This window comes from Ahaetulla prasina, chromosome 3 (genome assembly GCF_028640845.1).
Source record: "Ahaetulla prasina isolate Xishuangbanna chromosome 3, ASM2864084v1, whole genome shotgun sequence".
Lineage (NCBI taxonomy): Eukaryota > Metazoa > Chordata > Lepidosauria > Squamata > Colubridae > Ahaetulla > Ahaetulla prasina.
The window spans coordinates 222,748,603-222,776,381 of record NC_080541.1 but is presented as its reverse complement, the minus strand read 5'-3'; the positions used below and the strand labels follow the sequence as shown (position 1 = coordinate 222,776,381).

Here is a 27,779-nt window from a genome sequence, read left to right as displayed (position 1 = left end):
ATTTATTGTCACTTTTTTCTGTGAAAATACTGGCACACATTAAAAATGAATTTTTTTTGAATATATATATTCAAAAGAAAACACACACAAACGCACATATATGTTATATATGTGAAAATAATACTTTATAAGGCCAAATTTTAGGTACAAAATTGTTTGAAAGATTGTGAATTCTCTGGAATACTTTGGCAGGAAGTTCTGAAGAGCAGAAACTCCTATCCAGTAATTATCTGTTATTTTGCATGCATTAAATAGATTACTGTAATTTTCTAATAAAGGAGAATATTTGTCACTTGGGGTTGACATGAGTGCTCTCTGAGCTTGCTTATTATCTTGCAGATTTTTCATTACCTAAACTAGGTAACATCATTGGTGCTAGATAGATACAATAATTTTATAGATTAATTTTCTATTATAGATGATTAGAACATTCAACTCTACGCCGACATATGCCGATGCAGCAATAGCCTTCCTCATTGTGATATGTTTTTAACCAAAATGGCTCTGATTCAAACCCAGCTCAGAAATTCAACAATCTAATAATGTGGAATTGATGTTTCCGGATGGATGGATGGATAGGGATAGATAGATAGATAGATAGATAGATAGATAGATGAGAGATGGATGAGAGAGAGAGAGATGATATAGACAGACAGAGACAGATAGATAGATGGATGAGAGAGAGAGAGATGATATAGATACAGATAGATAGATAGATAGATAGATAGATAGATAGATAGATAGATAGATAGATATAGATAGATGAGAGATGGATGAGAGAGAGAGAGAGATATAGATACAGACAGACAGATGATAGATGGATGAAAGAGGTGATATAGATAGATAGACTTACGGTCTAGCTCTTAATTAAATGTAATACAGGTAGTCCTTGACTTACAACCAAAATTGAGCCCAGCATTTCTGTTGCTATGGGAAACATTTGTTAAGTGACTTTTGCCCCATTTTACAACCTTTCTTGCCATGGTTGTTAAGTGAATCACTGCAATTGTTAAGTGAGTTACACAGTTAAGTGAATTTGGCTTCCCCGCTGACTTTGCTAATGAGAAGGTCGCAAAAGATGACCCCTGGGACACGGCAACCGTCACAAACACGAGTCAGTTGCCAAGCGTCCGTATATCGATCATGTGACCATGGGAATGCTGCAACGGTTGTTAAGTGTGAAAAACAGTCGTAAGTCACTTTTTTCCAGGGCTGTTGTAACTTTGAACGGCCACTAAATGAACTGTTGTAAGTCAAGGACTTCCTGCAGTTATTTCAGGGGTTGTCCACATATTTTGGGATTGCACCCAGGACTTCTGTTACTGTTGGTAGTACCTTTGCTTTTTTTTGCCAAAGTCGTTCTACTTCTATGTTTAAATTTTGTGATTTTCCTCCAGGTCACTTCTATTCTGCTCTCCCCAGGTACGGCAATGCCCCATTCTAGACATTTTTGTTTTTCTTGTTGACAATTGTTAAGTCTGGAGTATTGGTGGCAGGTGCTTGTGTTCTGTCCTCACTACACCTCGCTACCTGTGGCCTTCCGAGTGCACTTTAAGGTGTTGGTTACGACCTTTAAAGCGCTCCATGGCTTAGGACCTGGGTACTTACGGGACCGCCTGCTGTTACCACATGCCTCCCACCGACCCGTACACTCTCACAGAGAGGGACTTCTCAGGGTGCCGTCCGCCAAACAATGCCGGCTGGCGGCCCCCAGGGGAAGGGCCTTCTCTGTGGGGGCTCCCACACTCTGGAACGAGCTTCCCCCGGGTTTACGCCAAATACCTGACCTTCGGACATTCCGTCGCGAACTGAAGACACACCTCTTTATCTGCGCGGGGCTGGCTTAAATTGAATTTTAATGTTAAATTTTATTAATTTTAAATGGGGTTTTTTAGTTTATGGCAAATTTTAATTTTCAGGCTAATTTAAATAAGTTTTTTAAATTGCATTTTAAACTGTATATTGTATTGTTGGTTTTATCTTGCCTGTACACCGCCCTGAGTCCTTCGGGAGAAGGGCGGTATAAAAATCAAATAAATAATAATAATAATAATAATAATAATAATAATAATAATAATAATAATAATAATAATAATAATAATAATAATAATAATAATAATAATACACGTTAATCGGTGTGCAGCTCGACATGCAGCTAAACCCACCTGCCCGCCGATACAAACAGACCATGTGCATAGATCTGAATGCTTTATTGAAAGAACAGGATATGGTGGAAGTGGGGAAAATAGGGATACATACAAGGAGAACCAAATACAAGATAGACAGTATTGAGTTACCGATGAACATAACAATTAACAAAGACAAGCAATTTAAATCTCATCGGAGATGCTCTGTGTGTGGGAAGTGGGTTTGTCCATGCACCACAGATTAAGATGGATTATTTTTTTGTGCTCTTGCCTTCTACAAAATGCTAAAGCAAATGGACTCTGGCTTCCCAGCGTACATTTGTTTTGAGAGTACGGGCTATTGGGTAAAGGGATGAGATCAGCTTCAAACAATAGGGCCGCGGTGTGGCTCAGGCTGTAAGAAGCCTGTTATTAAAACACAGCTGCCTGCAATTACTGCAGGTTCTAGTCCCACCAGGTCCAAGGTTGACTCAGCCTTCCATCCTTTATAAGGTAGGTAAAATGAGGACCCAGATTGTTGGGGGGGCAATAAGTTGGCTTTGTAAATATACAAATAGAATGAGACTATTGCCTTACACACTGTAAGCCGCCCTGAGTCTTCGGAGAAGGGTGGGATATAAATGTAAACAAAATAAAATAAAATAAATAAAATATACTTGGTATTTCTCTCTCCGGCCGCTAGATGGGGCTAGAGAGCGAGCAACAACAGTATATAAAGATCGTATGTTGGGGCATATTTGTCCCTCCGGCCACTAGATGGGGCTGGAGAGCAACAACAGTGTATAAAAGTTATATGCTGGGGCATGACAGCTGGTCTGTCTAAATTCTAACGTCCCAGGATAGAATATTATACATACGGTTCCAATGTTTTCAAGCAGATGATGGAAACCCGATTTTGTTAATCATTGCAAAAGGTCACTATTACCATGGGGATGGGATAAGAATACTTTATGGATGATATTATACCCCCTGGGAATAAAATGGCATTAATCAGAGTGTTTCACGGTTGCCCGGTGTCCATTAGCAAGCATTTTGCTTGAACGGTTTTGGAAGAAAATTGGAAAGAAAGCAGAATAATCTTTAATAATTAATCCCGGTGTAGCTTTGTAAGATGTATAAAACGAGCAACAAGGATGCTATGATGCTCCTCTCCTCCCCCCCCCCCCCGCCTTCTTGGCTGCCAGAGATACTACATCAAACTAATGCTGCCTACAAATCATGTGTAATGCTGCATATAAAAACATGCATAATGAGTTAGGTCAGGGGTATTTTAAATTGTTAGAAAATGGTGTATTTGCTCAAAATGTGACAAAGATCAGAGTGCCTTGAAATCCTTTAATTGAGGGTTACTTTATTCGCCTTGTGGTTTCCAGTTTTTGTTCTTCTTTTAATATCAAGGGAGTAACTCCTAAGGGATTTCTCCATCTTTTGATTCCCCCCCCCCCAAAATAGATCAGAGGTGGTATTCAGCAGGTTCTGACCAGTTCTGGAGAACCGGTAGTGGAAATTTTGAGTAGTTTGGGGAACCAGTAAACACCACCTCTGACTGGCCCCTTCCCAGTGGTGGGATTCAGCCAGTTCGCACCACTTCGGGAGAACCGGTTGTTAACTTTCTGAGCAGTTTGGCAAACTGGTTGTTGGAAGAAATCATTAGGGCAGAGAACCGGCTGTTAAATTACTTGAATCCCACCACTGCCCCTTCCCCATCTATTCTCTGCCTCCTGAGTCCCAGCTGATCAGGAGGAAATGGGGATTTTGCAGTAACCTTCCCCTGCCACGCCCACCAAGCCACACCTGAAGAACCGGTAGTAAAAAATTTTGAATCCCACCACTGAAACAGATGTTTTCCAGGACAGTCTGTCCCCAGCCTGATCTTTCAGACCTTCCAAGGTCCACCCATCAACACTGTAGTGGAGTCCTTCCACCTAGCTGTTGGTCATGCTATTCTCTTTACTTCTACCTTTCCAAAATAATGGACTTTTTGAGAACAGGAACTGGGCATGGCTAGTCTACTGAAGTGAAGAACCAGGGGAGACATAGCAGTCTTCCAATATTTGAGGGCCTGCCACAGAGAGGAGGGGGTCAAGCTATTTTCCAAAGCACCTAGGCCTGACAAGGAAGAATGGATGGAAACTGAACAAGGAGAAATTCAACCAGTGGTGAAATCCGAACCAGTTTACTACCGGTTCGCTGGCTGCGCATGTGTTGGCTGAATAGGTTGTAAAAAAAATGCTTTTAAAAGTAAAAAAAAGGCTTTGACGATTAGGCAGCTGGGATCGTCAAAACCTTTTTTTTTTTAACCTTTTGAAAGCATTTTTTAAAAGAAGCGGCAAGCAGGGAAGCAGGCGACAGGGCAGTGGGTGCGCATGGGTGTGGGGGGCAGGGATTTTTGCTACCGGTTCTCCGAACCACCTGCCACCATCGCTGTCGGATCGGCAGCGGGAGCATTTCACCCCTGGATTCAACCTAGAAATAAGGAGAAATTTTCTGACAGAACGATCAACCGATGGAACAGAAGTTGCCTTCGGAAGTTGTAGGAGCTTCATCACTGGAGGCTTTCAAGAAGAGACTGGACTGCTATCTGTCAGAAATATTGTAAGGGCTCCTCCTTGGGCAGAGGGTTGGACTAGATGACCTACAAAGTCCCTTCCAACTCTGTTAATCTGTAATCTGAATGTTTGGACACACTTTGCATTGTGTTCAAACTGTGGTCATTTCAGTCTTGCATTGAGTGAGAGCTCTGGACCGATGTATTTGTATCACGCCTTTATTATTTTTACAAATAAGTCAAGCTAGAGAATACACCCAACACACCTTCCTCGTCCTATTTTCCCCCACAACAACTCTGTGAGGTAGGTTGGGCTGAGAGTGAATGGCCCCGAATTCCCCAGCTGGACTTCATGCTTAAAGCAGGATTAAAACTCTCCCATCTTCAGATGATTTTCGGGTACGGGTACGGGTCTGGATGGGGAGGAACAGGCTCAAGCTCAACCCCTCCAAGACGGAGTGGCTGTGGATGCCAGTGTCCCGGTACAGTCAGTTACAACGACGGTTGACTGTCGGGGGCGAGTCATTGGCCCCGACGGAGAGGGTGCGCAACTTAGGCGTTCTCCTGGATGGATGGTTGTCTTTTGAAGAACACTTGACAACCGTCTCCAGGAGAGCTTTTTATCAGGTACGCCTGATTCGCCAGTTGCGCCCCTTTCTGGACCGGGATTCCTTGTGCACAGTCACTCATGCTCTTGTTACCTCTCGCCTGGACTACTGCAATGCTCTCTACATGGGGCTCCCCTTGAGGAGCACCCGGAGGCTTCAGCTAGTCCAGAATGCAGCTGCGCGGGTGATAGAGGGAGCTGGTCGGAGCTCCCATATAACACCAATCCTGCGCAGGCTGCACTGGCTGCCTGTGGTCTTCCGGGTGCGCTTCAAGGTGCTGGTTACCACCTTTAAAGCGCTCCATGACTTAGGACTGGGTTACTTACAGGACCGCCTACTGCCATCGTTTGCCTCCCACCGACCCGTGCGCTCTCACAGAGAGGGACTCCTTAGGGTGCCGTCAGCCAAGCAATGTCGGCTGGCGACCCCCAGGGGAAAGGCCTTCTCTGTGGGGGCTCCTACCCTATGGAATGAGCTTCCCCCTGGACTTCGACAACTTCCGGACCTTCGGACCTTTCGCCGCGAGCTTAAGACCTATTTATTTATCCGCGCGGGACTGGCATAGAACTTTTAGTTGTTTTTAGGGCTTTAAATTTTTAATTAGTTTTTGGGATTTTAAATGTATTTTTAAATTTGGGCCAAATTTAATAAGTTTTTTAACTAGTGTTTTTATTTTACTGTGTGTATTGATTGTCATTTTTATTTTGGCTGTTCACCGCCCTGAGTCCTTCGGGAGAAGGGCGGTATACAAATTAAAATATTATGATTATGATTATGATTAAGGGCCTGGAGACTAAAACTTATGAAGAACAGTTGCAGGAACAAGGTTTGGTTAGTCTAGAGAAAAGAAGGACTGGGGGAGACATGATAGCATTCTTCCAATATTTGAGGGGCTGCCACAAAGAAGAGGGGGTCAAATTATTTTCCAAAGCACCAGAGGGCAAGACAAGAAACAATGGAGGGAAACTAATCAAGGAGAGAAGCAACCTGGAATTAAGGAGAAACTGTCTAACAGCGAGGACAATTAACCAGTAGATGTAGGTGCTTCATCTCTGGAAGTTTTTAAAAAGAGACTGGACAGCCACTTGACCAAAATGATATTGAATCATCTATTGCAATGTGCTTCCTGTTAAAGACTATTTCAGCTTCAATCGCAATAATACAAGAGCAAACAATAGATTTAAGCTTAATGTGAACCGCTCCAATCTTGATTGCAGAAAATGTGACTTCATAACAGAGTTGTTAATGCTTGGAACACACTACCTGACTCTGTGGTCTCTTCTCAAACTCCCCAAAGCTTTAACCAAAAACTGTCTACCATTGACCTCACCCCATTCCTAAGAGGACTGTAAGGGGCGTGCATAAGTGCACAAAAGTGCCTACCGTTCCTGTCCTATTGTTTCCTTTCATTATATGTGCTTATATATAATGTTGTGACAAAATAAATAAATAAATAAATAAAAAATAAATATAGGATCTCCTGCTTGAGCAGGGGGCTGGACTAGAAGACTTCCAAGGTCCCTTCCAGTTCTAGTCCGATTCTGATTCTGATTGGCCCAAAGCCCTCCAGACATCTTTCATACCTAAGGTCTATAAGAAGAGACTACAGTATCTTCTTCAGGGTTAACTGTGGGGTCCTTGGTACTCTCTGAGCTTGGTTGTTTGCCTGCAGACGTTTCATGACCCATTTAGGTAACACCATCAGTGCTAGGAGGGAGAGGGGTGTTTGTGGAGAGGAGGAGGAGTGTGCAATCCTTTCCAAGCTTGGTTATTTGCTTACAGACATTTCATGACCCAATTAGATAACATCATCAATGTACAACCAAGCTCAGAGAACACCAAGGTCTCTATTCCTTTCTCCTTTCAGGGCTATTAGAAAATTGCCGTGGGAAAAACACCTTCTTTCAACTTATTTATCTGGTGCTATTGAAGTGCTAGATTTCCTTAATCCCAGGATGGTGCTCAAATATATTTCTCCTTTCTTGTGGACTCTGGAATAGAATAGAATAGAATAGAATAGAGTAGAGTAGAGTAGAGTAGAGTAGAGTAGAGTAGAGTAGAGTAGAGTAGAGTAGAGTAGAGTAGAGTAGAGTAGAATAGAATAGAGAATGGAATCGCATAGCATAGCATAGAATAGAGAATGGAATGGAATGGAATGGAATAGAATAGAATAGACTTTTTTATTGGCAAAGTGTGATTGGACACACAAGGAATTTGTTTTGGTGCATACACTCTCGGTGTACATAAAAAGACAAGATACATTCGTCAAGAATCATAAGGTACAACACTTAATGATAGTCCTAGGGAAACAGTCAATATAAATCATAAGGATACCAGCAACAAGGTTACGGTCATACAGTCATAAGTGGCAGGAGATGGGTGATGGGAACGATGAGAAGATTAATAGTAGTACAGATTTAGTGAATAGTTTGACAGTGTTGAGGGAATTATTTGTTTAGCAGAGTGATGGCTTTGAGGAAAAAACTGTTCTTGTGTCTAGTTGTTCTGGTGTGCAGTGCTCTATAGCATCGTTTTGAGGGTAGGAGTTGAAACACTTTATGTCCTGGATGCGAGGGATCTGTAGATATTTTCACAGCCCTCCTTTTGACTCCGTGCAGTATACAGGTCCTCAGTGGGAGGCAGGTTGGTAACCATTGTTTTTTCTGCAGTTCTAAGGATCCTCTGAAGTCTGTGTCTTTCTTGTTGGGTTGCAGAACCAAACCAGACAGTTATGGAGATGCAGATGACAGACTCAATAATTCCTCTGTAGAACTGTATGAGCAGCTTTTTGGGCAGCTGGAGCTTTCTGACATCTCTAGGACTGCTGAAATTGGTTAAATAATAAATTTAAAGCAGAAAGTAAATATGTATGGATAGGAGGGAGCTGTTTTGGGGTTTGGCTAGAAGCCTGTTCAGAATGGAGGTTGGATCCAGCATTGATGGCGAGCAGGAACCTAATACAGCTCATATCAATACAGATTTGGAGCCATTCGTTTAGTGACCGTTTGAAGTTACAACGGCACAGAAAAATTGGTTTAAGACCCTTTTTCACACAACTGCTGCTGCAGCCAGAGGGTCACGTGATCAAAATTCAGATGCTTGGCAAGTGGTCCATCTTTATGACGGTTGTAGTATCCTGAGGTCACGTAATCACTTTCGCGACCTTCTGACCAGCGAAGTCAATGGGGAAACCAGATTCACTTAACAACTGTGTTACTAACTTAACCACTGCAGTGATTCACTTAACAACTTTGGCAAGAAAGTGGGGGGAGGGCTTTTTCTTAACAGCTGTTTCAGTGACAGAAATTTTGGGCTCAATTATGGTCATAAGTTGAGGACTACCTGTACCAGGGACCTTTTAGCAGCAGTTGATGAACGAGGTATGTCCTCACCTGGAGGAGAGGCCCGTTTTCGGTAATTTGGGCTTTAGCGACTTCCAAGACTGGATCGCTGCATTGTGCTTTTACCTTGGGCAGCTCTTTGAAGACTTTGAAGATGTGTGGACTTCAACATCCAGAATTCCTTAGTCAGCCATGCTGGGTGGAGAATTCTGGGAGTTGAAGTCCACACATCTTAAAATCACAGAGTTCAATTACCAGAGTATTTCACCTTTTAGGCTAGGTGCTTTAGGCCAGGGGTCTGAGGAACTCTGGGAGTTGAAGTCCACAAGTCTTAAAGGGACCAAGGTTTGAGACCCCTGCTTTAGGCTAGGTAAGTCATACACATGAATGCTTTGGTGCAGAGGTCTCCAACTTTGGCAACCACAAGTCTTAAAATTGCCAAGATTGGAGACCCCTGCTTTGGTGCATAGAATTACTAGCTTAGGCACTCCATTTCAAGATTGAAATGACGGATCCAGTGACCAACCCAGATTAGATCCCACAAGATCGAAATACCCATGGTTGGGTTTGTGCACTGAACAAAACCTTGCCTGTTGAATGGGGCAACTTAATGAGCTTGGAACAACATGTGTTTCGTCTTTCATGGATATTAGTAGAAAGTTTTAGGATAAAGCTTTTAGGATTATGGGAATAGATCACAGAGTCAGGTAAAGTATTCCAAACACTGATGATTCTGTTACAGAAGTCATATTTTCTGCAGTCTAGATTAAAGCGGTTGACTTAATAAGTTTAAATCTATTGGTTGCTCTTGTATTATTGCAATTAAAGCTGAAGTAGTCTTTAACAGGAAGGACATTACAATAGATGATTCTATGAGTTAAATTTAGGTCTTGTCGAAGGCGACAGAGTTCCACGTTTTCTAAGCCTAGGATTTCAAGTCTAGTGGGATAAGGTATTTTGTTGTTTACAGAGGAATGGAGAACTCTTCTTGTAAAATATTTCTGGACACGTTGAATTGTACTGATGTCAGAGATATGGTGAGGGTTCTAAACAGGTAAGCTGTATTCTAGAATTGGTCTAGCAAATGTTTTATATGCTCTGGTTAGTAGTGTAGTGTTTTTGGAAAAGAAGCTACGCAAGATTAGGTTTACAACTCTTAGAGCCTTTTTTGCTATGTATTTGCAGTGGGCTTTGGCACTTAGATCATTTGACATAAAAACTCCAAGGTCTTTAATGGGATAGGGGTCATCTGTAAGGTAATGTCCATCAAGTATGTACTTAGTGTTTGGGTTCTTTTTTCCTATATGTAAGACTGAGCATTTGCTGGTTGAGATTTGGAGTTGCCAAGTTTTAGACCAAGCGGTTAGATGATCAAGGTCTTTTTGAATGATAGATGTATTATATCAGTGGTGTTAAATAGTTTGACATTGTCAGCAAAGAGAACACAATTACTTGAGATATGGCCACAAAGATCATTAATGTATAGTATGAAGAGTGTTGGTCCAAGGACGCTGCCTTGAGGAATGCCACTTTTGACAGGAACAGGATTTGATAGAGCATTGCCAATTTTGACCACTTGTTGTCTGTTAGACAGAAAAGCAGATATCCATTTGTGGAGGGGTCCTGAGATGCCATAGGATTTTAGTTTTAGGAGAAGTTTATCGTGTACTACTGAGTCAAAAGCTTTGCAGAAGTCTATGTAGATTGCATCTATTGTTTTGCCTTGATCAAGATTTGTAGTCCATAAGCTTTTACAGTGGAGAAGTTGTAAGTTGCACGATAATTTTTTCCTGAAACCAAATTGTTTATTGGAGAGTAGGTTGTTTGCTTCTAAGTGTGAGGTAATTATTATCAATGGGTTATTATCAATAATCAAAATTATCAATGGGTGACGTTTTAGGGCTGTGGCAGAGCTAGGTACAAGAGGCAGGACCCTTCCCCCCCCTTTAGTCAATAAATCTTGATAGGCAATTGCCCCCAACTCCCCTCCTTTTGATTAAGTTTAGGAGCAGGGTGAAAAGGGAATAGAATAGAATAGAATAGAATAGAAAAGAAAATATGGAATGGAATAGAATAGAATAGAATAGAAAATATGGAATGGAATAGAATAGAATAGACAATGGAATGGAATGGAATAGAATAGAAAATATGGAATGGAATGGAATGGAATAGAATAGACCAGAGGTTCCCAATCTTTTTTGCCCGCGGCTCCCCCGGAAATCCGACCTGCAACTGCGCATGCGCACCAGACGTGCCCGCGGCTCCCCGGAAATCCGACCTGCAACTGCGCATGCGCACCAGACGCCCCAGAAATGGCGCATCAGCGCCGGACCCAGCGGGCGCAGATATTCCGCGGCGCCCCCATGACGATATCGCGGCTCCCTGGGGAGCCGCGGCTCACAGTTTGGGAATCACTGGAATAGACAATGGAATGGAATGGAATGGAATAGAATAGAAAATATGGAATAGAATAGAAGAGAATAAAAAATATAGAAGAGAATAGAAAATATGGAATGTAATAGAATAGACAATGGAATGGAATAGAATAGACAATGGAATAGAATGGAATGGAATAGAATAGAAAAGAAAATATGGAATGGAATAGAATTTTTTATTGGCCATATAGTATTTATTCATTCTCCTTTTCCTTTTTTGCTGCTGGGGTCGCCCGCCTTCTTTCCGCCTTTTCTCCCGATGCCTTTATGGTTCTTTATTTAAACAGTCCTGTTAAACCCTCCTCCCCCCTCCCCCGGTCTCCCTTCCCAACAGCCTTAAGGGAAGGGCCACCCCAATGAAGCTATCGAAGTGCTGTCCCGGTGTTTGGAAGCCGTACGGGTCTGGATGGGGAGAAACAGGCTCAAGCTCAATCCCTCCAAGACAGAGTGGCTGTGGATGCCGGCATCTCGGTACAGTCAGCTGAGTCCGCGGCTGACTGTCGGGAGCGAGTCATTGGCCCCGATGGAGAGGGTGCGCAATTTGGGCGTTCTCCTGGATGAACGGCTGTCTTTTGATGAACACCTGGCGGCCGTCTCCAGGAGAGCTTTCCACCAGGTTCGCCTGGTGCGCCAATTGCGCCCCTTTCTAGACCGGGATGCCTTGTGCACAGTCACTCACGCCCTTGTGACGTCTCGTCTGGATTACTGCAATGCTCTCTACATGGGGCTCCCCTTGAGGGGCATCCGGAGGCTACAGTTAGTCCAGAACGCAGCTGCGCGGGTGATAGAGGGAGCCCCCCGTGGCTCCCGAGTGACACCCATCCTGCGCAGGCTGCACTGGCTGCCTGTGGCCTTCCGGGTGCGCTTCAAGGTTTTGGTGAACGTCTTTAAAGCGCTCCATGGCATAGGGCCGGGTTACTTACGGGACCGCCTGCTGCTACCGAATACCTCTCACCGACCCGTGCGCTCTCACAGAGAGGGACTCCTCAGGGTGCCGTCGGCGCGACAGTGTCGTCTGGCGACGCCCAGGGGAAGGGCCTTCTCTGTGGGGGCTCCCGCCCTCTGGAACGAACTCCCCCCAGGACTTCGCCAACTTCCGGACCTCCGAACCTTTCGCCGCGAGCTTAAAACCTACCTATTCATCTGCGCTGGCCTGGGTTAGTTTTTAAATTTATGGGTTTTTTAAACGGGTTTTAGCTTTAAATTTTAATTGTGGCCAATTTTAATAAGTTTTTTAACTGCATTTTAACTGTATTTATATATTGTCTATTTTACTTGGCTGTAAACCGCCCTGAGTCCTTTGGGAGAAGGGCGGTATACAAATTTAATAAATAAATAAATATAAATAAATAAGGGAAGCCATCGCCTCTGCCATCCCCACATTCACAAAGCCAGCTTAGTTGCGTTCGCATGACACCTTGAAACCCTACCTCCCCCCGTTTCGCCGGTCACTGAATTGCCCCCTTTCCGATCTTCTGAATTCGCCCCTCCCGCAAACCCAAGACCCACCGCGTTTGAAAAAAAAAAAACCCTACTACCCGAAAACCAATGCAGCATCCACACGACCCCCTTCCGAACACGGGGAAACGGACTCCCTAACCCCACTTCCACGCGGGAGCTTTCCGAGTTGGAACCTTCCCAGTGGCTCCCCAACGGGCGAAGTCCTCCCCCCCTCCCTTCCCATCCCCACCCACCCACTCGCAATTCCCTAAAAAAAAAAAGAACCCAGCTGGGCATCTGACGGGCGCATCTCTGCTAGCTTTCTCTCTCTCTCTCTCTCTCTCTCTTCCCCTGACCTGGGTCCAGCAGGTCGTGGGAACGCATCCTTTCTCCCCTTTTCCCCTCCCCAAAATCCCTGAAACCGGGCAGGCAAAGGGGGGGGGGAGAGCCTTGCGCCTCTCGGACGCGCTCTCTCCAACCTGCTTGCCGGCCGGGGTGCCCCGACTTGCCCCGCAATTAGCGGGCATTTGTATTCCACCCGCCTCCCTCCTTCTCTTTCCTTCCCCGCCTCCGCTCTCTACCGCAATGCCGTAGTGCGAGGAGGGGAGGGGAGGAAGGGAGGGCAGAGCGGGCGAACTGCATTGCGCCGCCGCCGTCAATAGGTGGACTCGCTCCGCGCAATAAAGCGCTCCGAGCCGAGCTCGCCAGCCTCTCGTCTCCAACCGCCGCTGCCGGTAAGAGCTCCGGCGGGGCGCAGCGCAGAGCTCCGCTCCGCTCGCGGCGCCTCCCGAAGAACGGGGGTGGGGGTGTGTGTGTGTGGGAACCCCTTCTGGCTTTGTGGGGGCTGTTTTGCGTGGGGGAGGAACGGACGCCCTGGGGGTCCCCGCGCTGCCTTTCCAAGGCGGGGGGGGGAGCGAGGCGAGGTCGTTGCAAGAGGGTGTTTGAAGGCGAAGGGCCGGTGAGTGGGTGGGTTGCAATAGCCTTTCCCCCAGCTGTAGGTTATAAATAGGGGCCCTCCCCACCCCATACCTCTCCATCCCATACCTCTCTCACACACACACACACACACACACACACACACACACACACACACACACACACACACACAGAGTGGGCGGGTGGGTGGGTTGCAAGCGCCTTTTCCCCCTGTTGTAGGTCGTAAATCGGGGCCCTCACACACACACACACACCCCACTCCTCCATCCCTTACACACACAAACGCACACACATACAGAATTGCGCAGGGGGAGTTGGAAAAAGGGGCCCGCGGAGGTCGGGATGGAGGGGAAAAGCGATCCCAGCGCTCCGTGGGTCGAAATGGATCTCTCTCTCCCTTTTTGGGCGCATCTCTTCTTTTGATCCCTGGTCCTTTTCTCTCTCTCTCTCTCATATACACACAGACACACAACACGCAGACCGAGCAAGGGCACCTTTTCTCTTCCTTCCTTCCCTTCTTCTCCCCCCTCCTCCTTTCCTCTCCTCCGCGGTCTATCCTTATTATTCCTTATTTCTTCCCAAGCGAGGCGGGGGAGCCGCGCAAAACCGCTCCTTTGCGCCCCGGGCTTTGCAGTTGACCTTGCAAAAGGGCCCCCCTCCTCCTCCTCCTCCCCCGATTTGCAAGAAAAAAACCAACAAAAAAAAAACCCCACAACCAAAACTACCCCAGCCGTCTAGACGCGTTGACCCGGGTTCATTTGGGTGGGTGGGTGGGGGAGTTTGCAATCCGGGCAGCCACGAGCAAAGAGATTAAATAATCACCATCATCATCATCATTGGGGGTTAATTTCTCAATGGATGGCGCACGCTCGGCTCCCCCCCCCCTCACTCCTCCCATCTCTCAACGCCAACCCGGAGATTTAGACGCGGTCTAAAATAAACCTGGGCTCCGGGTGCTTTGGGTTTTAAAAATAATCCCGCGGCGAAAGGATAGGAGGGGGAGGTGTTGGAGGGAAGCGCGTGTCTTGCGAACCGAGCACGACCCGGGAGAGTGTGTGTGTGTGTAGGGGGGGGGGCGATGACGAGATACTTTCCTCCCCCCCCCCAACCCATAGCTTTGAACCTTTTCTGGTGTCAACGCGCATTGGGGCCTCTTCGGGAGGCCCCGACCGATTTATTTATTTTTTACAAAAAATATTTTTGTAAAAAAAAATGCATTTATTATTTTTTTGCATTTTTGCCTTTTTTTTAAAAAATGCATTTTTTCTTAAATGCAATTTTTTTTTAATTTTTTTTTTGCACAGATGGTGCAGTCTTTTAGAATGAGAATAGGCAGCTTTGAACCCAGATCCGGCCTTTGCATGTATTTTATTTATTCCTCCTCTCTCTCTCTCTCTCTCCCCCCTCCCTCCCCTCCCCTTTTGAAGTCAGAACAGGGACATGCCAAATTCCCAAGGGATGCACCTGTTCTCCCTCTTTCCAGGTTGCTGAAGGAGGGAGGGGAAGAGTTTTGCTAAGAGAACATCCCCCAACCACTCCCGGCAATGGCATTTTTTTAAGGGGAAGAGCATGTGAATTAGGTCTTGGTGAGGTGGGGGGGGGGCAAAAATGGCGGCTTAGGTGCAGGATAAGGCCTAATTTTTATTATTATTATTTTTTACAAAAAGAGGATTGATGCCCTTTGATTAGATCTCTTTCATATATTGGCTTATGTTTTTGCAATGTTGGGGGGGGGGGAGGAGAAAATAAAGGCTCTTATAACCCCCTTTCTCCCCCTCCGCTCTTTCCAGCATCTCTTGCAAAAAAAAAAAAAAAAAAGCTATTTATGGCTCTTCCCCCCCCCCATCGCATTTGCAACACCATATTGGGCTTTAGGAAGACAAATTTATAATGAAACTCCTCAAAACTTCCCCGAACAGGTTGGAAAACGGATCAGACTTGAATCATTTGGGGTGGGGTGGGGTGGGAACAGGTGGGTGGAGATACATGGATTGTCTTATGAATAAACCATCATCTCGTAAAAATAACCCTGATCTTTTAAAGGATGACTTGTGCCGGAAGCTGCCGGTCTTAGCTTTTAAGTCTAAACCTCGCAACTTTGGGGGTGGGGGGGAGTCAGATCAGGAAGAGAGAATGCAACTAACTTGACCCCTGATTTAAATGAAGATAAAGGTTGGGGAAAACGGGGTTCATGACAGGACCCGGATAAAATGCTTAATTTTCTCAGCTTAAAAGAAAAGCTGCTTGGGGCAGCACCTGCCTGTTCTAGAAAGCCCATGGCTTAAATTCTGATTATTATTTGGCCTAGCTGCTGTGTTGCTCAAGTTAAGTTGCCTCCTTATTTGTCACTGAGGTCAAAAAAGGGGTGCAGCTTAAATTAACCTTCCTCAGCATTCGGGTAAGCATGGGGTTCCCCTTTCTGCATCCTATCCAAAAAGGAAGGTGCTTTTTAAAAAAAAAAAGAAGAAGAAGAAGAAGGGGGTACTGTTCATATCAACCCACCTTCTCAATTTGAGACCCTAAGGAAGAAGGGTCCCCTTTTGTTTTAATTTAGGGCCAAGTTAAAACATTTAAGGAAGAGTAGATACCTGCTCTGATAGCAGATGGAATTGATTGATCCCTTCCTTCCTCCCTGCCTCCCTCCCTCCCTCATCCTGCCCTTCCTTTTTTTCTTCTTTCTCCTTTCCTTCCTTCCTTCCTTCTCTTCCTTTTCTTCATTCCTTCCCCCCCCCTTCCTTCCCTCCCTCCCTTATCCTGTTCTTCCTTCCTCCCTTTCTCCCTCTCCAGTCCCCTCATCTCATTTTCCTCCCTCCTTCTTCCCATCCTTCCTTCCCTCCCTGTCTTATCCTGCCTCTCCTTCCTACTACCCTCTCCTTTCTTTCTTTCTTTCCTTCCTTCTCTCCCTTCCTCCCTTCCCTCCTCCCTCCCTTCCTTCCCTCCCTCTTCCTTCCCTCCCTCCCTTATCCTCTTCCTTCCTTCCCTCCTTCCTTCCGTCTTCCCTCCCTCCCTCCCAGGTCCCCTCATCTCCTCCCCTTCCTCCCTCCTTCTTCCCTCCCTCCCTCCTTCCCTTCCTTCCCTCCCCCTCTTACCCTGTCGCTCCTTCCTTTCTTCTCATTCCCCCTCCATCCTTCCTTGCTTGCTTGCTTTGAGCTGAATCATGAGAGGCCTCTTCTCTCAATATTCATAAGCCACAAGATACTAGTATTAAGGATTTGGTATTAAGCTTGGAGAATTAGATCTTCGTCATCGTGTAAAATAATTTGATGCCACTTCTTACTGCATTTTATTTGACCTCTTTCGCATAAGCCGCACAGCCTAAAACCACCTGACATTCATTTTCCATTTTAGAAATTGTGTCGGACGCGTATATATTTTTCTCTTTCTCATCTTTAAAAAGCTCTCGGGTTTATCTTGTTCACCTTCTCCAGGGTCTTTCGTACAAACACCGCTGCGCTCAGTTGCAATCCATATCTTGTAAGCTATCGCTTATATTTTTGATGCAATAAAACAATTAACTTGGAAAGTGACATACAGACAGTCAAGGAGGCAGGAAATAAGCGGTCCGTGGGTAACGAAGGCAGGAAAAGTTTGATAAAACATTGAAGGGGCATTGATCCAAAATCTGGATCTGAAATTTCTCAAGCAATAAATGTAATGCCTAAAGAAGAGGCTTAATGATGTTATAACACACACACACACATACACACACAGATGGAGATGGGTTTTGTTGGCCTGTGGAACCCAAGGCCGGGCAGGGTGGTGTTATATGGCTTTGTGTTGTGTTCTTGTTGCTCCTGACAACCCCACTCCTGATCTCCTCCTCTTTTCTTTGCACACAGCCTTTCCTCGCAGCCGCTGCTCCGTTTTTCCACCCCTTTTTAGCTAAAATCAGCCCCCTCCCCTACCCACCCCCCCTGTAAGCCCAGGCCTCTGCCAAAGGAAGGAAATATGGGGAAGGAAAAGACCCACATCAATATTGTGGTCATTGGACATGTAGACTCTGGCAAGTCCACCACCACCGGCCATCTCATCTACAAATGCGGGGGCATCGACAAGCGGACCATCGAGAAATTCGAGAAGGAAGCCGCAGAGGTAAGAGGAGGGGGCTTCTCTGAGCCTTTAGCCTTCTGACCTTCACATAGTCCCTCCCTCTCTTGTCCTGTCTCTCCTTTCCTTCTCCCCTCCTTCCTTTCTTCCTTCTCCCTTCTTTCCTTCTTTCTCTCCTTTCTTCCTTCTTCCCATCTCCTTTATTCTTCCCAATCATTTCCCTCCCTCCTTCCCTTATCCTGTCTCTCCTTCTCCCCTCTCTCCTTCCTTTCTTCCTTCTCCCTTCTTTCCTTCTTTCCCTCTCCCTTCTTCCCATCTCCTTTCTTCTCCCTTATCCTCTCGCTCCCTCCCTCCCTTCCTCCCTCCCTCTCCTTCCTTTTTTTCTTCTTCCTTCTCTCCTTTCCTTCCTTCCTTTATTCCCTTTCCTTCCTTCCTTCCTCCCATCTCCATTCTTCCCAATTCCTTCCTTCCTTCCCAATTCCTCCTTCCCAATTCCTTCCTTTCTTCTCCCCTCTCCTTCCTTTTCTTCTTCTCCTTTCTTCCCAATTGCTTCCTTCTTCCCAATTTCTTCCTTCCTACCTTCTCCCCTCTCTCCTTCCTTCCTTCCTTCCCCTTCATATTTGGAGAAGCCAACTAGCATAGAAAAAAAAGACTGACATGAAAAATTCCATTGTACTTCCTGGCAGAGCAATTTCACTCGTTGCCCTGTTGTGGGTCCTTCTCCCTTTATCCTGATAATATTAGTGTCGCTGGTTCTAAGTTGTCTGCTTGTGTACAAATATTCTCTGTTGGAGAGGGTTAAACCGACCAGCTCCTCCGCTTAGGATGGTAACTGCAAGGGGTGCAATTTTTCCTACTGACTCCCCAGATTGAAAACACTAATAATTCATTTTGGGTGCAGAAACCTCTCTGGATCTATGCAAAAAATGAGGAGGTAGGGTTTCCCCCCCCCCCCACAGCAGGTGGCTTCACAGCTGCCCACTGCAATCTGTAGTAGCCACATCAGATACTATAAATAAAAGGAAAGATAAGCCACCCTGGAGAGAAACTCAACTCCTAGCACAGTTTCCTTGATGTTGAAGGAGTTGGCTAATTTTTTCTTGACTTTTTAATCTACTTTTCAGCTCTGGGATTTCTGGAGCCTCTTTTCCAAGGACTAACGGGTCAACTCTTGTTTAGCTCCCAAGATCAGCCAAGGACAATTCTGTGTTGTGGCTTAATTTGAATTGGGCCATATTTATCTTTCTTTTTTTAAAAAAAAATTAAATTAAGCCAGCTCATTCATGGAAGGTGGGATTGAGAACAGTCTTCTGTTAAAGGTGATGTTGATGCTACTACTACATCTAGCTAATTTCTCTAGTTAGCTCTTCAGGAAAACTACAGGTACTAAGACAACATGGATCAACAAAATATGACAGACGTTCCTTTATTAAAAAAAAAAAGCAAACTCCCTAGATATTTTTTTGTTATCCTTAGAAATATATATAAACCTATGCAATATTTGTAAATATGGTCCCTCAGAAATGGGCTTCATTATAGTTGACCCAGATTCCATCTTCCATATCATCAGCTGAGTTCACACAATACCCTAACCCGTGGTTGGACTTAAGTCGCCATTGGCTAAAACCCCAATTGTCTGGGTATAGCCAGTATGCTGTGGCCTACAAACCAAGATAGCTGTATTCACTTAACACAGTAAGCCAAAACTAAACTAAAGGTTTAATGTGAATGGCCCGCTTGAACTTTCCAACTGTAGATGATCCACCTTCTAGCCATCCACGTCTTCCTCTTGAATCACACTTAGCCACGAATCATGGTTTATAAGCCAAGACATTTACATAGAAGAGAATATTTGGATCTCGGATTTAAATTGTGAGTTCCTTGGTGCTCTCTAAGCTGGGTTGTTTTCTTGCAAATGTTTCACTGCCAAAGTAGATGTCATGTTAAGCTGTTGGCACTGATGATTTTACCTAGTTTGGTAATGAAACATCTGCAAGAAAACAACCCACACGATAGCTGCACTGATTTTATATATTTGTATCCTACCTTTATTATTTTTACAAATAACTCAAGGGGGCAAACATATCCAACACTCCTTTTTCCTCCTCCTCCTCCTCCTCCTCCTCCTCCTCCTCCTCCTCCTCTTTTTACCCACAACAACCCTTTGAGGTAGGTTGGGCTGAGAAAGTAATGAGCTGGGCTAAAATCAAACTTAAGTGTGAAGTTCTTGATACTTGGTTGTTTGCTTGCAGATGTTTCATCTAGGTTACATCATCAATTATCCAACATGCACTGATGATGTAACTTAGTTGGGTAAACGAAACGTCTCCAAGAAAACAACCATGCTCAGAGAGCATCAAGGACCCCAAATAATTATGAGTTACAAATATTCTCTTCTAAAGGTTTACGGTAGTATTTGCAACTTTGGTATTAGACTTCCTGGTATAAGTAATCTTTTCTCTGCTTTTTATGAAGCCAGAATTCAGGATAGTAAGAAAACTCCTGTACTGTCTTAGCCGGAAGAGAGTAGAGTTTATTTTTATTTTTAGAGCAGGCACCTATCTAAGATTGATTCTTCCATTTCTCCCTGATCATTGTCATCTTCTGCAGGTCCCTGCAATAAATGCATATCCTGCTTTTGTGAAGCTTTTAATAAAGTGATAATAAATAATTCCCTATGCCAAAATTTTGAGTTCCCTGGTAGATGACATGAATTCTGCAGTGTTGTGATCATGTTTCACAAATCTGAAATCCTGCAGGGTGGGCTTTCTCTTCTCAGCACTTTCGCAAGTTTCTAGTCCTTAAGGTTTACAGAGCGGCTGGGAAAAACAACCCGTGGGTGGCAGCCATATGCCGTGACATCGCAAGAGACCAGAATAGCAAATTAAGATAATTTTAGTGCCCAGGAAGCGAGTTCTCAGCGCCACTGCAAAAGTACTTGTTCTTCTCTAGAAGCTGAATAAATTATGCAAAATAGTCCGGCCGCTATTCACATTAAAAAAAAGAAAAGAAACTAAATTCATCTTTTATTGGGGGCCCAGTTGGTACATCGTTAATTTTTTGACGTAGAGCCGCCAAAAGATGGCGCATAATACCGAAAGGTGTGTGACAAACCTTTTATTTCTTTGTCTTGCTTTTGCATAATTGCTAGCAAGACGCTGGGGAAGAGCCGTTTGGCAAAACAAGACGCCATTTCATAACGTTGTTTATTAAAACGCAGCTGCACAATTTGGCTTTTCAGAGAAGAACTGATGAAGGGCAAATCCCGATAAACTTTTCTGTATCCTGACTGCTCTGTCGTTTGCCAAAGGCAACTGATAACAGTTTCTGATGATCAATTGTGAATATTTGGGCTGCTTGTCCATTGCCAGTAGCTTTTTGTGCTCTGAATGGTTAGATCTGCACCTGTGCTTTAAATGAAAACCTACCATATGCCAGGAAAGCAAATTGATTTTCCCACTTTTGTTGGTTGGTTGGTTTTCTTGGGAAATGGAGGTTTTTAACACGGATTTTTACTTTAGATGCTGTACAAGTCTGCTTACAACTAAACCATGGTGGAACAGTGGAATCTTTCCCACTTAACAAAGTCAGTTTATATTCTTGTGCTAATTTATTCAGCTATAAATTAGAAATCAGAAATCCAATTTACGGATATTCTGTATTCTCCAGGCCTAACTCAGTCACAAAGATAAGCTATGTTACCATAATTCTGCCCTATTTAGAACCAGAGAACTACATTATATTTGTTCGATATACTGCTGCTAATGCAGTGTTCCTCAGCTTCGACACTTTTAAGATGTATGGACTTCAACTTCCAGGATTCCTCAACCAGCGTGAGAAGTGAATTCTGGGAGTTGAAGTCCACATATCCTACAGTTGCCAAGATGGATACATGCATAGAAACCAGGAAGACTGTCACTAGTACTATAGCTATTGAATGACTTACAATGTTGGCTTATTAAGGCCAGAACAAGCCAAGATAGGGCTGTAATGCTACACCCACCAGAGAGAGATTTATTATCCTGTGTGTTTCTTTTAACAGGAGAGCAAATATATCAGGATATTTCATTTATTTCTTAAGAAAATAGAAAATCATTCATTGTCCTATCCAAAAATTTTTATTTATTGATATAGAGTCACAAAACTCTATACCGGGGTCTCCAACCTTGGTCCCTTTAAGACTTGTGGACTTCAACTCCCAGAGTTCCTCAGGGACTCTGGGAGTTGAAGTCCACAAGTCTTAAAGGGACCACGTTTGGAGACCCCTGCTCTATACCAATGTTTCTCAACCTTGGCAACTTTAAAATGTCTGGGCACCAAGTCCCAGAATTCCCCAACCAGTGTGGATTTGAACTCCCAGAATCCCCCAGCCACCATGGGGACCTGAACAGCTGAAATTTATCTTCAGTTGTTTTCATTTCTCTGGATAGGCTTCCTCAGATAAAACTGCTTGTAAATTATATATCCTCCCCCCCCCAAAAAAATGCATATTGTATAAAAATACATCATAAGATAATAACAGAGTTGGAAGGGACCTTGGAGGTCTTCTAGTCCAACCCCCTGCCCTGGCAGGAAACCGTACACCATTTCAGACAAATGGCTATCCAACATTTTCTTAAAAATTTCCGGTGTTGGAGCATTCACAACTTCTGCAGGCAAGTTGTTCCACTGATTAATTGTTCTAACTATCAGGAAATTTCTCCTTAGTTCTCAGTTGCTTCTCTCCTTGATTAGTTTCCACCCATTGCTTCTTGTTCTACCCTCAGGTGCTTTGGAGAATAGCTTGATTCCCTCTTCTTTTTGGCAACCCCTGAGATATTGGAACACTGCTATCATGTCTCCCCTAGTTCTTCTTTTTATTGAACTAGACATACCGAGTTCCGTCATCTGTTCTTCATATGTTTTAGTCTCCAGGACTGTCGTATGTTATTAATAACGCTCTTGATTATGCATAGCATGTTTAAAAGGGAAATTGATGCTAAGATTATCTGGCCTTATTCAGTTAGCATGGCTGGCTGGGGAATTTTGGGAGTTGAAGTCCACATATGAAGTTGCAAAAGGTTGAGAATCACTGCTCTGTTCCTTTTTTTAACAGGGATAGTTAACTAAAAGAAAATCAACTATTCTTGAAGAGGTTAGAATAGATCTTATTTCGGAATCTGTCCTTTTGAAGAAGCTTGCATCTTATTTATTCTTCTATTTTGCCTAGCCCAATAGTCTACCCCTGCCTTGCCATCTGCCCCTCTCATGATCTGTGCCTTTAAGTCAAGCAGGCCTCGGGCTTGCCACCTTCCCTGGCATTGCCAATGAGAGCTGCAAGCCGGCTATTAATAGCCAAGTGACTGTGCTTTGCGCCTCCATTTTCTGATGCAAGGCTGTGGATTCTTTTCCACTCGATTGCATGTATAGGAAATGGAGGCCGGCTTTAATAATAAGACTTATCAAAGGAAGAGCTGAAAAAAAAAGGAGGGGAAACAGAGAAGGAAGAAGGAAGGAAGGAAAGAGAAAGGAAAGAAAGAAAAAGAAAGAAAGAAAGAAATAAGATGCTTGGTTTTAAAGAACAGATGGAGTGATAGTTTAAATGCTCTCTCTCTCTCTCTCTCTCTCTCTGCCTTTGAAAAGGCTTAATCATATGCCTGTTGTTCTTGTGTAACAAAATGAAGAATTCCCCCACCCCCCAGTTTATCAAACAGAGCTGGTACTGTACGAAGCTAGAAAATACAGCCTCCCATCTTCCCCCATCTCTGGGCATAGCCAATTTAAAAGCACCTTCTCTTTTATCAAAAGAGGCTTGTCGTGATACAGCAAAATTTAGCAGGCTCAATTTTCAGCGAGAAAAAAACCCAAAACCCAGTTTATTGTTTGTGGTTGTTTTTTTTTTAAAAAAAAGCTGGTGCAATTTAGCCGAGTGCCTCTGAAATAATCTGATTGTCCATGAGATGGAAATTTATTTTTGGGGTTTTATTATTATTATTTCTCTGGATGGGGTTTCCTTGCACTACTATTAATCGTTTCATAGTTCCCATCACCAATCTCTTTCCACTTATGACTGTATGACTATAACTTGTTGCTGGCAATCTTTATGATTTATATTGATATATTGACCATCAATTGTGTTGTAAATGTTGTACCTTGATGAACGTATCTTTTCTTTTATGTACACTGAGAGCATATGCACCAAGACAAATTCCTTGTGTGTCCAATCACACTTGGCCAATAAAATTCTATTCTATTCTATTCTATTCTATTCAGATGAAAACTGCATCGAAATAATATATTCCCCCCCCCCTCCTCCGTTACGCGTGCTGGGTATACAAATCGGTCTTCTGGAATTAAAGAGTATGAAGGTTGATGTTGAGGTACTTGGCCTTGTTCAGTGGCTGATATACAGATAGGCTTCAATTTACAACCATTCATGCAATGGCCATTTGAAGTTATAACAGCATTTGGGGGGGGGAGTGACATGTGACCTGTTTTCACACTTACGACCTTTGCAGCATACCCATGGTCACGTGATCAAAATTCAGAGGCTTGGCTACGGACTCATAATTGTGACGGTTGCAGTGTCCTGGGGTCACGGGATCACCTTTTGTAACCTTCCCAACTGGCTTCCGACAAGCAAAGTCAATGGGGGGAAACTTGATTCGCTTAATAACTGCACGATTCCCTTAACAACCACAGTGATTTGCTTAACAGCTGGGGCAGAAAAAGGTCATAAAAGGGGACACAGCTCCCTTGAACAACTGTTCTTGCTCAGCATTGGAAATTTTGGGCTCAATTGTGGTTGTAAGTCAAGGGACCCCCTGTAAATCTTTTGATCCTGTTTATCTCAAGAGATTTAGGGAAAACTCTTCTAAGCCTTTGACCCATTTTTACCCCCAGAGTTGATTTTTCACAGGGGATAAGCTGGTTGGTGATTTCTGAAATTATATTGTCCTCCAAATATTGCCATCAGCAGATGCTTCCATGAGCCCTGGAGTCTGGTTTTTTTTAAAAAACAAACAAACAACCTACAAGTTTCTAGTCAATATTGCCACTGATATGGATTATACCAATAAAGCCAGAAATCTGGAAGTGGCACAGCGTACAGCATAATTTTCTCTCGCCACACCTAGAAAAAGCAGAATAAACTGGATAAAAAAAATAGTAGATGTGGCATACTGATGGAAAAGGAACAAAATTGGGCGTTTTCCCTAATAATACATATTCGGGGATGATGAATACGTCTTCATCAATGACTTGGATGAGGAGATAGATGGGGAACTCATCAAATTTGCAGATGAAATCAAGCTGGCAAGAATAGCCAACACTCCAGAAGATAGGCTTAAGATACAGAAGGATCTTGACAGACTTGAACATTGGGCCCTATCTAACAAAGGTGTTATATGGGACCACCGCGATGCTCCCATATAACACCTCTCCTGCGGAGCCTGCACTGGTTGCCGGTGGTCCTCCAGGTGCAATTCAAGGTGTTGGTTATCACCTTTAAAGAGCTCCATGGCACAGGACCGGGTTACTTACGGGACCGCCTACTGCTACCTATAGCCTCCCATTGGCCTGTGGGCTCCCATAGGGAGGGCCTCCTCAGGGTGCTGTCAGTCAAACAATGTCGACTGGCGGCCCCCAGGGGGAGGGCCTTCTCTGCGGGGGCTCCAGTCCTATGGAATGAGTTGCCTCCGGGATTGCGTCAACTCCCCAACCTCCGGTCCTTTAAACGCGAGCTCAAGACCTTTTTATTCCACCGTGCGGGGCTAGCCTGATGAAATTTTTAAGTGGGGTTTTAGGATGGTTTTATCTTAGTTTTAATTCTATTTGGCCATTTTATAATCAGTTTTTTAATACGTTTTTAATTTTTGTCTATGTTTTTACTTGGCTGTAAACCGCCATGAGTCCTTCGGGAGAAGGGCGGTATAAAAATCTAATAAATAAATAAAATAAATAAATAAAAATGAAATTCAATGATGAAAAAAGGAAAGTTTTACATTTAGGCAAGAAAAACAAAAAACACAGGTACAGTATATGTGGTACCTTGCTCAATACTAGTAACTGTGAGGGGGATCTTGGAGTCCTAGTGGACAACCATTTAAATATGAGCCAAGAGTGTGCAGCAGCTGCTAAAAAAGCCAACAGGGTTCTGGGCTGCTTTAAAAAGAGGGATAGAATCAAGATCACATGAAGTGTTAATACCACTTTATAATGCCTTGGCAAGGCCACACTTGTAATACTGCATTCAGTTTTGGTTGCCACGATGTAAAAAAGATGATGTAGAAAGAATGCAGAGAAGAGCAACAAAGATGATTAGGGGACTGAAGGCTAAAACATACGAAGAATAGTTGCAGGAACTGGGTATGTCTTGTTTCATGAAAAGAAGGACTAGGAGAGACATGATAGCAGTGTTCCCATATCTCAGGGGCTGCCACAAAGAAGAGTGAGTCAACCTATTCTCCAAAGCACCTGAAGGCAGGACAAGAAGCAATGGGTGGAAACTCCTCAAGGAGAGAAGCAACCTAGAACTAAGGAGAAATTTCCTGACAGTGAGAACAATCAGTGGAACAACTTGCCTTCAGAAGTTGCGAATGCTCCAACACTGGAAGTTTTTAAGAAGATGTTGGATAACCATTTTTCTGAAGTGGTGTATGGTTTCCAGCCTAGGCAAGGGGGTTGGACTAGAAGACCTCCAAGGTCCCTTCCAACTCTGTTATTTTAATTCTACATTATTGATTCAGGGCAAAAATGATTTGGCAACACCGACGTGTTCCCAACGATCCTGCAGCTGGCCCAAGCTTTATTTTGAGCCAGAAGTTGCTATTTCTCTTCTATTTTGACTACAAAAATCAATATTCTCTCAAAGAAGCTTCTGTAGTACAGGTGGTCCTCGACTTACAGCCGCAAATTTCCCTTTTTAAGCAAGGTAGTTTTTAAATGAGTTTTGTCCCATTTTATGATCTTGCCACAGAAACTTTGGGCTCGGTTGTGGCTGTAAGTTGAGGATTGCGTATATACTAAAAGAGATTCATAGAACAGACAAAGCCAGGTACAGACAAAACAGTCTGAAAACTCAGTTGACTTACCATACCATGTGAATCGGTAGTGGGTTTCAATTGGTCACTACTGGTTTGCTCGCAGGCGCATGCTCATCTGCGTGTGCAACACTTCTGTGCAGGCGCAGAGACATTCAGGCAGGTGGGCGGAGCCTCTTGCTGCTACCGGTTTGTCCGAACCGGGGCGAACTGGTAGTAACCCACCACTTCTGTGAATTGCATCTGCCAGGTTTGCATCTGACCAGGTGAGGCATGTTGTGTGAACTCTAGCTATTGATGTCAGCCCTTCAAGGGAGACTACACTAGAAAATCAACTGCACAGGAAGGCTAAATCTGTTTTTAATGAGATTGACTTTAACACAGGTAGTCCTCGACTTAATAACAGTTCCTTTAGAGACCTTCAATGTTATGACGTCCATGAAAAAAGTGACTCACGACCATTTTTCCCACTTCTCAGCATCCCCAGGGTCACCTGATCAAAAGTCAGTCGCTTGGTAGCTGATTTATATTTATGACGGTCACATTGTCCTGGGGTCGTCTAAATTTTTTTTATTTATTTATTTACATTTATATCCCGCCCTTCTCCGAAGACTCAGGGTGGCTTACAGTGTATAAGGCAATAGTCTCATTCTATTTGTATATTTACAAAGTCAACTTATTGCCCCCCCAACAATCTGGGTCCTCATTTTACCTACCTTATAAAGGATGGAAGGCTGAGTCAACCTCGGGCCGGGCTTGAACCTGCAGTAATTGCAGGCTGCTGTGTTCTAATAACAGGCTTCTAACAGCCTGAGCTATTACGGCCCTTTGCAACCTTCGGACCAGCAAAGTCAATGGGAAAGCCAGATTCACTTAACAAACATGTTACTAACTTAATAATTGCAGTGATTCATTTAACAATTATGGCAAGAAAGGTCATAAAATGGGACAAAATGGGACTAAATGTTTCACTCAGCAACAGAAATTTCAGGCTCAATTATGGTCGTAAATCGAGGACTACCCCTAACAATCTTGCCGGTCTGATTTTGCTGCCTCTTGTCCTACCTCCCCTCCCCTTATACATCAGTGAATTCAGGAGATATTAGCCTGAACTGCTTCCAAAGATTATATGGATATTTGGGACTTAAAGAAAACGTTTCAGCCCTTTTCACATAGTGAATCATTTCTGCATCTATCTATCTATATATCAGTGTTATGTTGTGGAGAGAATAAATCTTCTTGTGGCTGTGATGATTG

General features: G+C 44.0%; 2 protein-coding genes across 2 annotated transcripts in view; both read left to right on the top strand.

Annotated features, from left to right (window-relative positions):
* The first annotated feature begins 11,438 nt into the window (after positions 1-11,438).
* On the top strand, positions 11,439-17,351 carry LOC131194554 (uncharacterized). Its single transcript, XM_058175682.1, has 2 exons — positions 11,439-12,236; positions 17,295-17,351. Exons 1-2 carry the CDS (start codon positions 11,486-11,488, stop codon positions 17,339-17,341), a joined length of 798 nt encoding a protein of 265 aa, XP_058031665.1. The 5' UTR covers positions 11,439-11,485; the 3' UTR covers positions 17,342-17,351.
* Positions 17,315-27,779, top strand: part of EEF1A2 (eukaryotic translation elongation factor 1 alpha 2) — a 29,752-nt gene continuing 19,287 nt past the window's right edge. Inside the window, exon 1 of the mRNA XM_058175681.1 lies at positions 17,315-17,547. Coding sequence (XP_058031664.1) covers positions 17,404-17,547 — 144 coding nt within the window. The 5' untranslated portion in view covers positions 17,315-17,403. The remainder of the gene's footprint in view (positions 17,548-27,779) is intronic.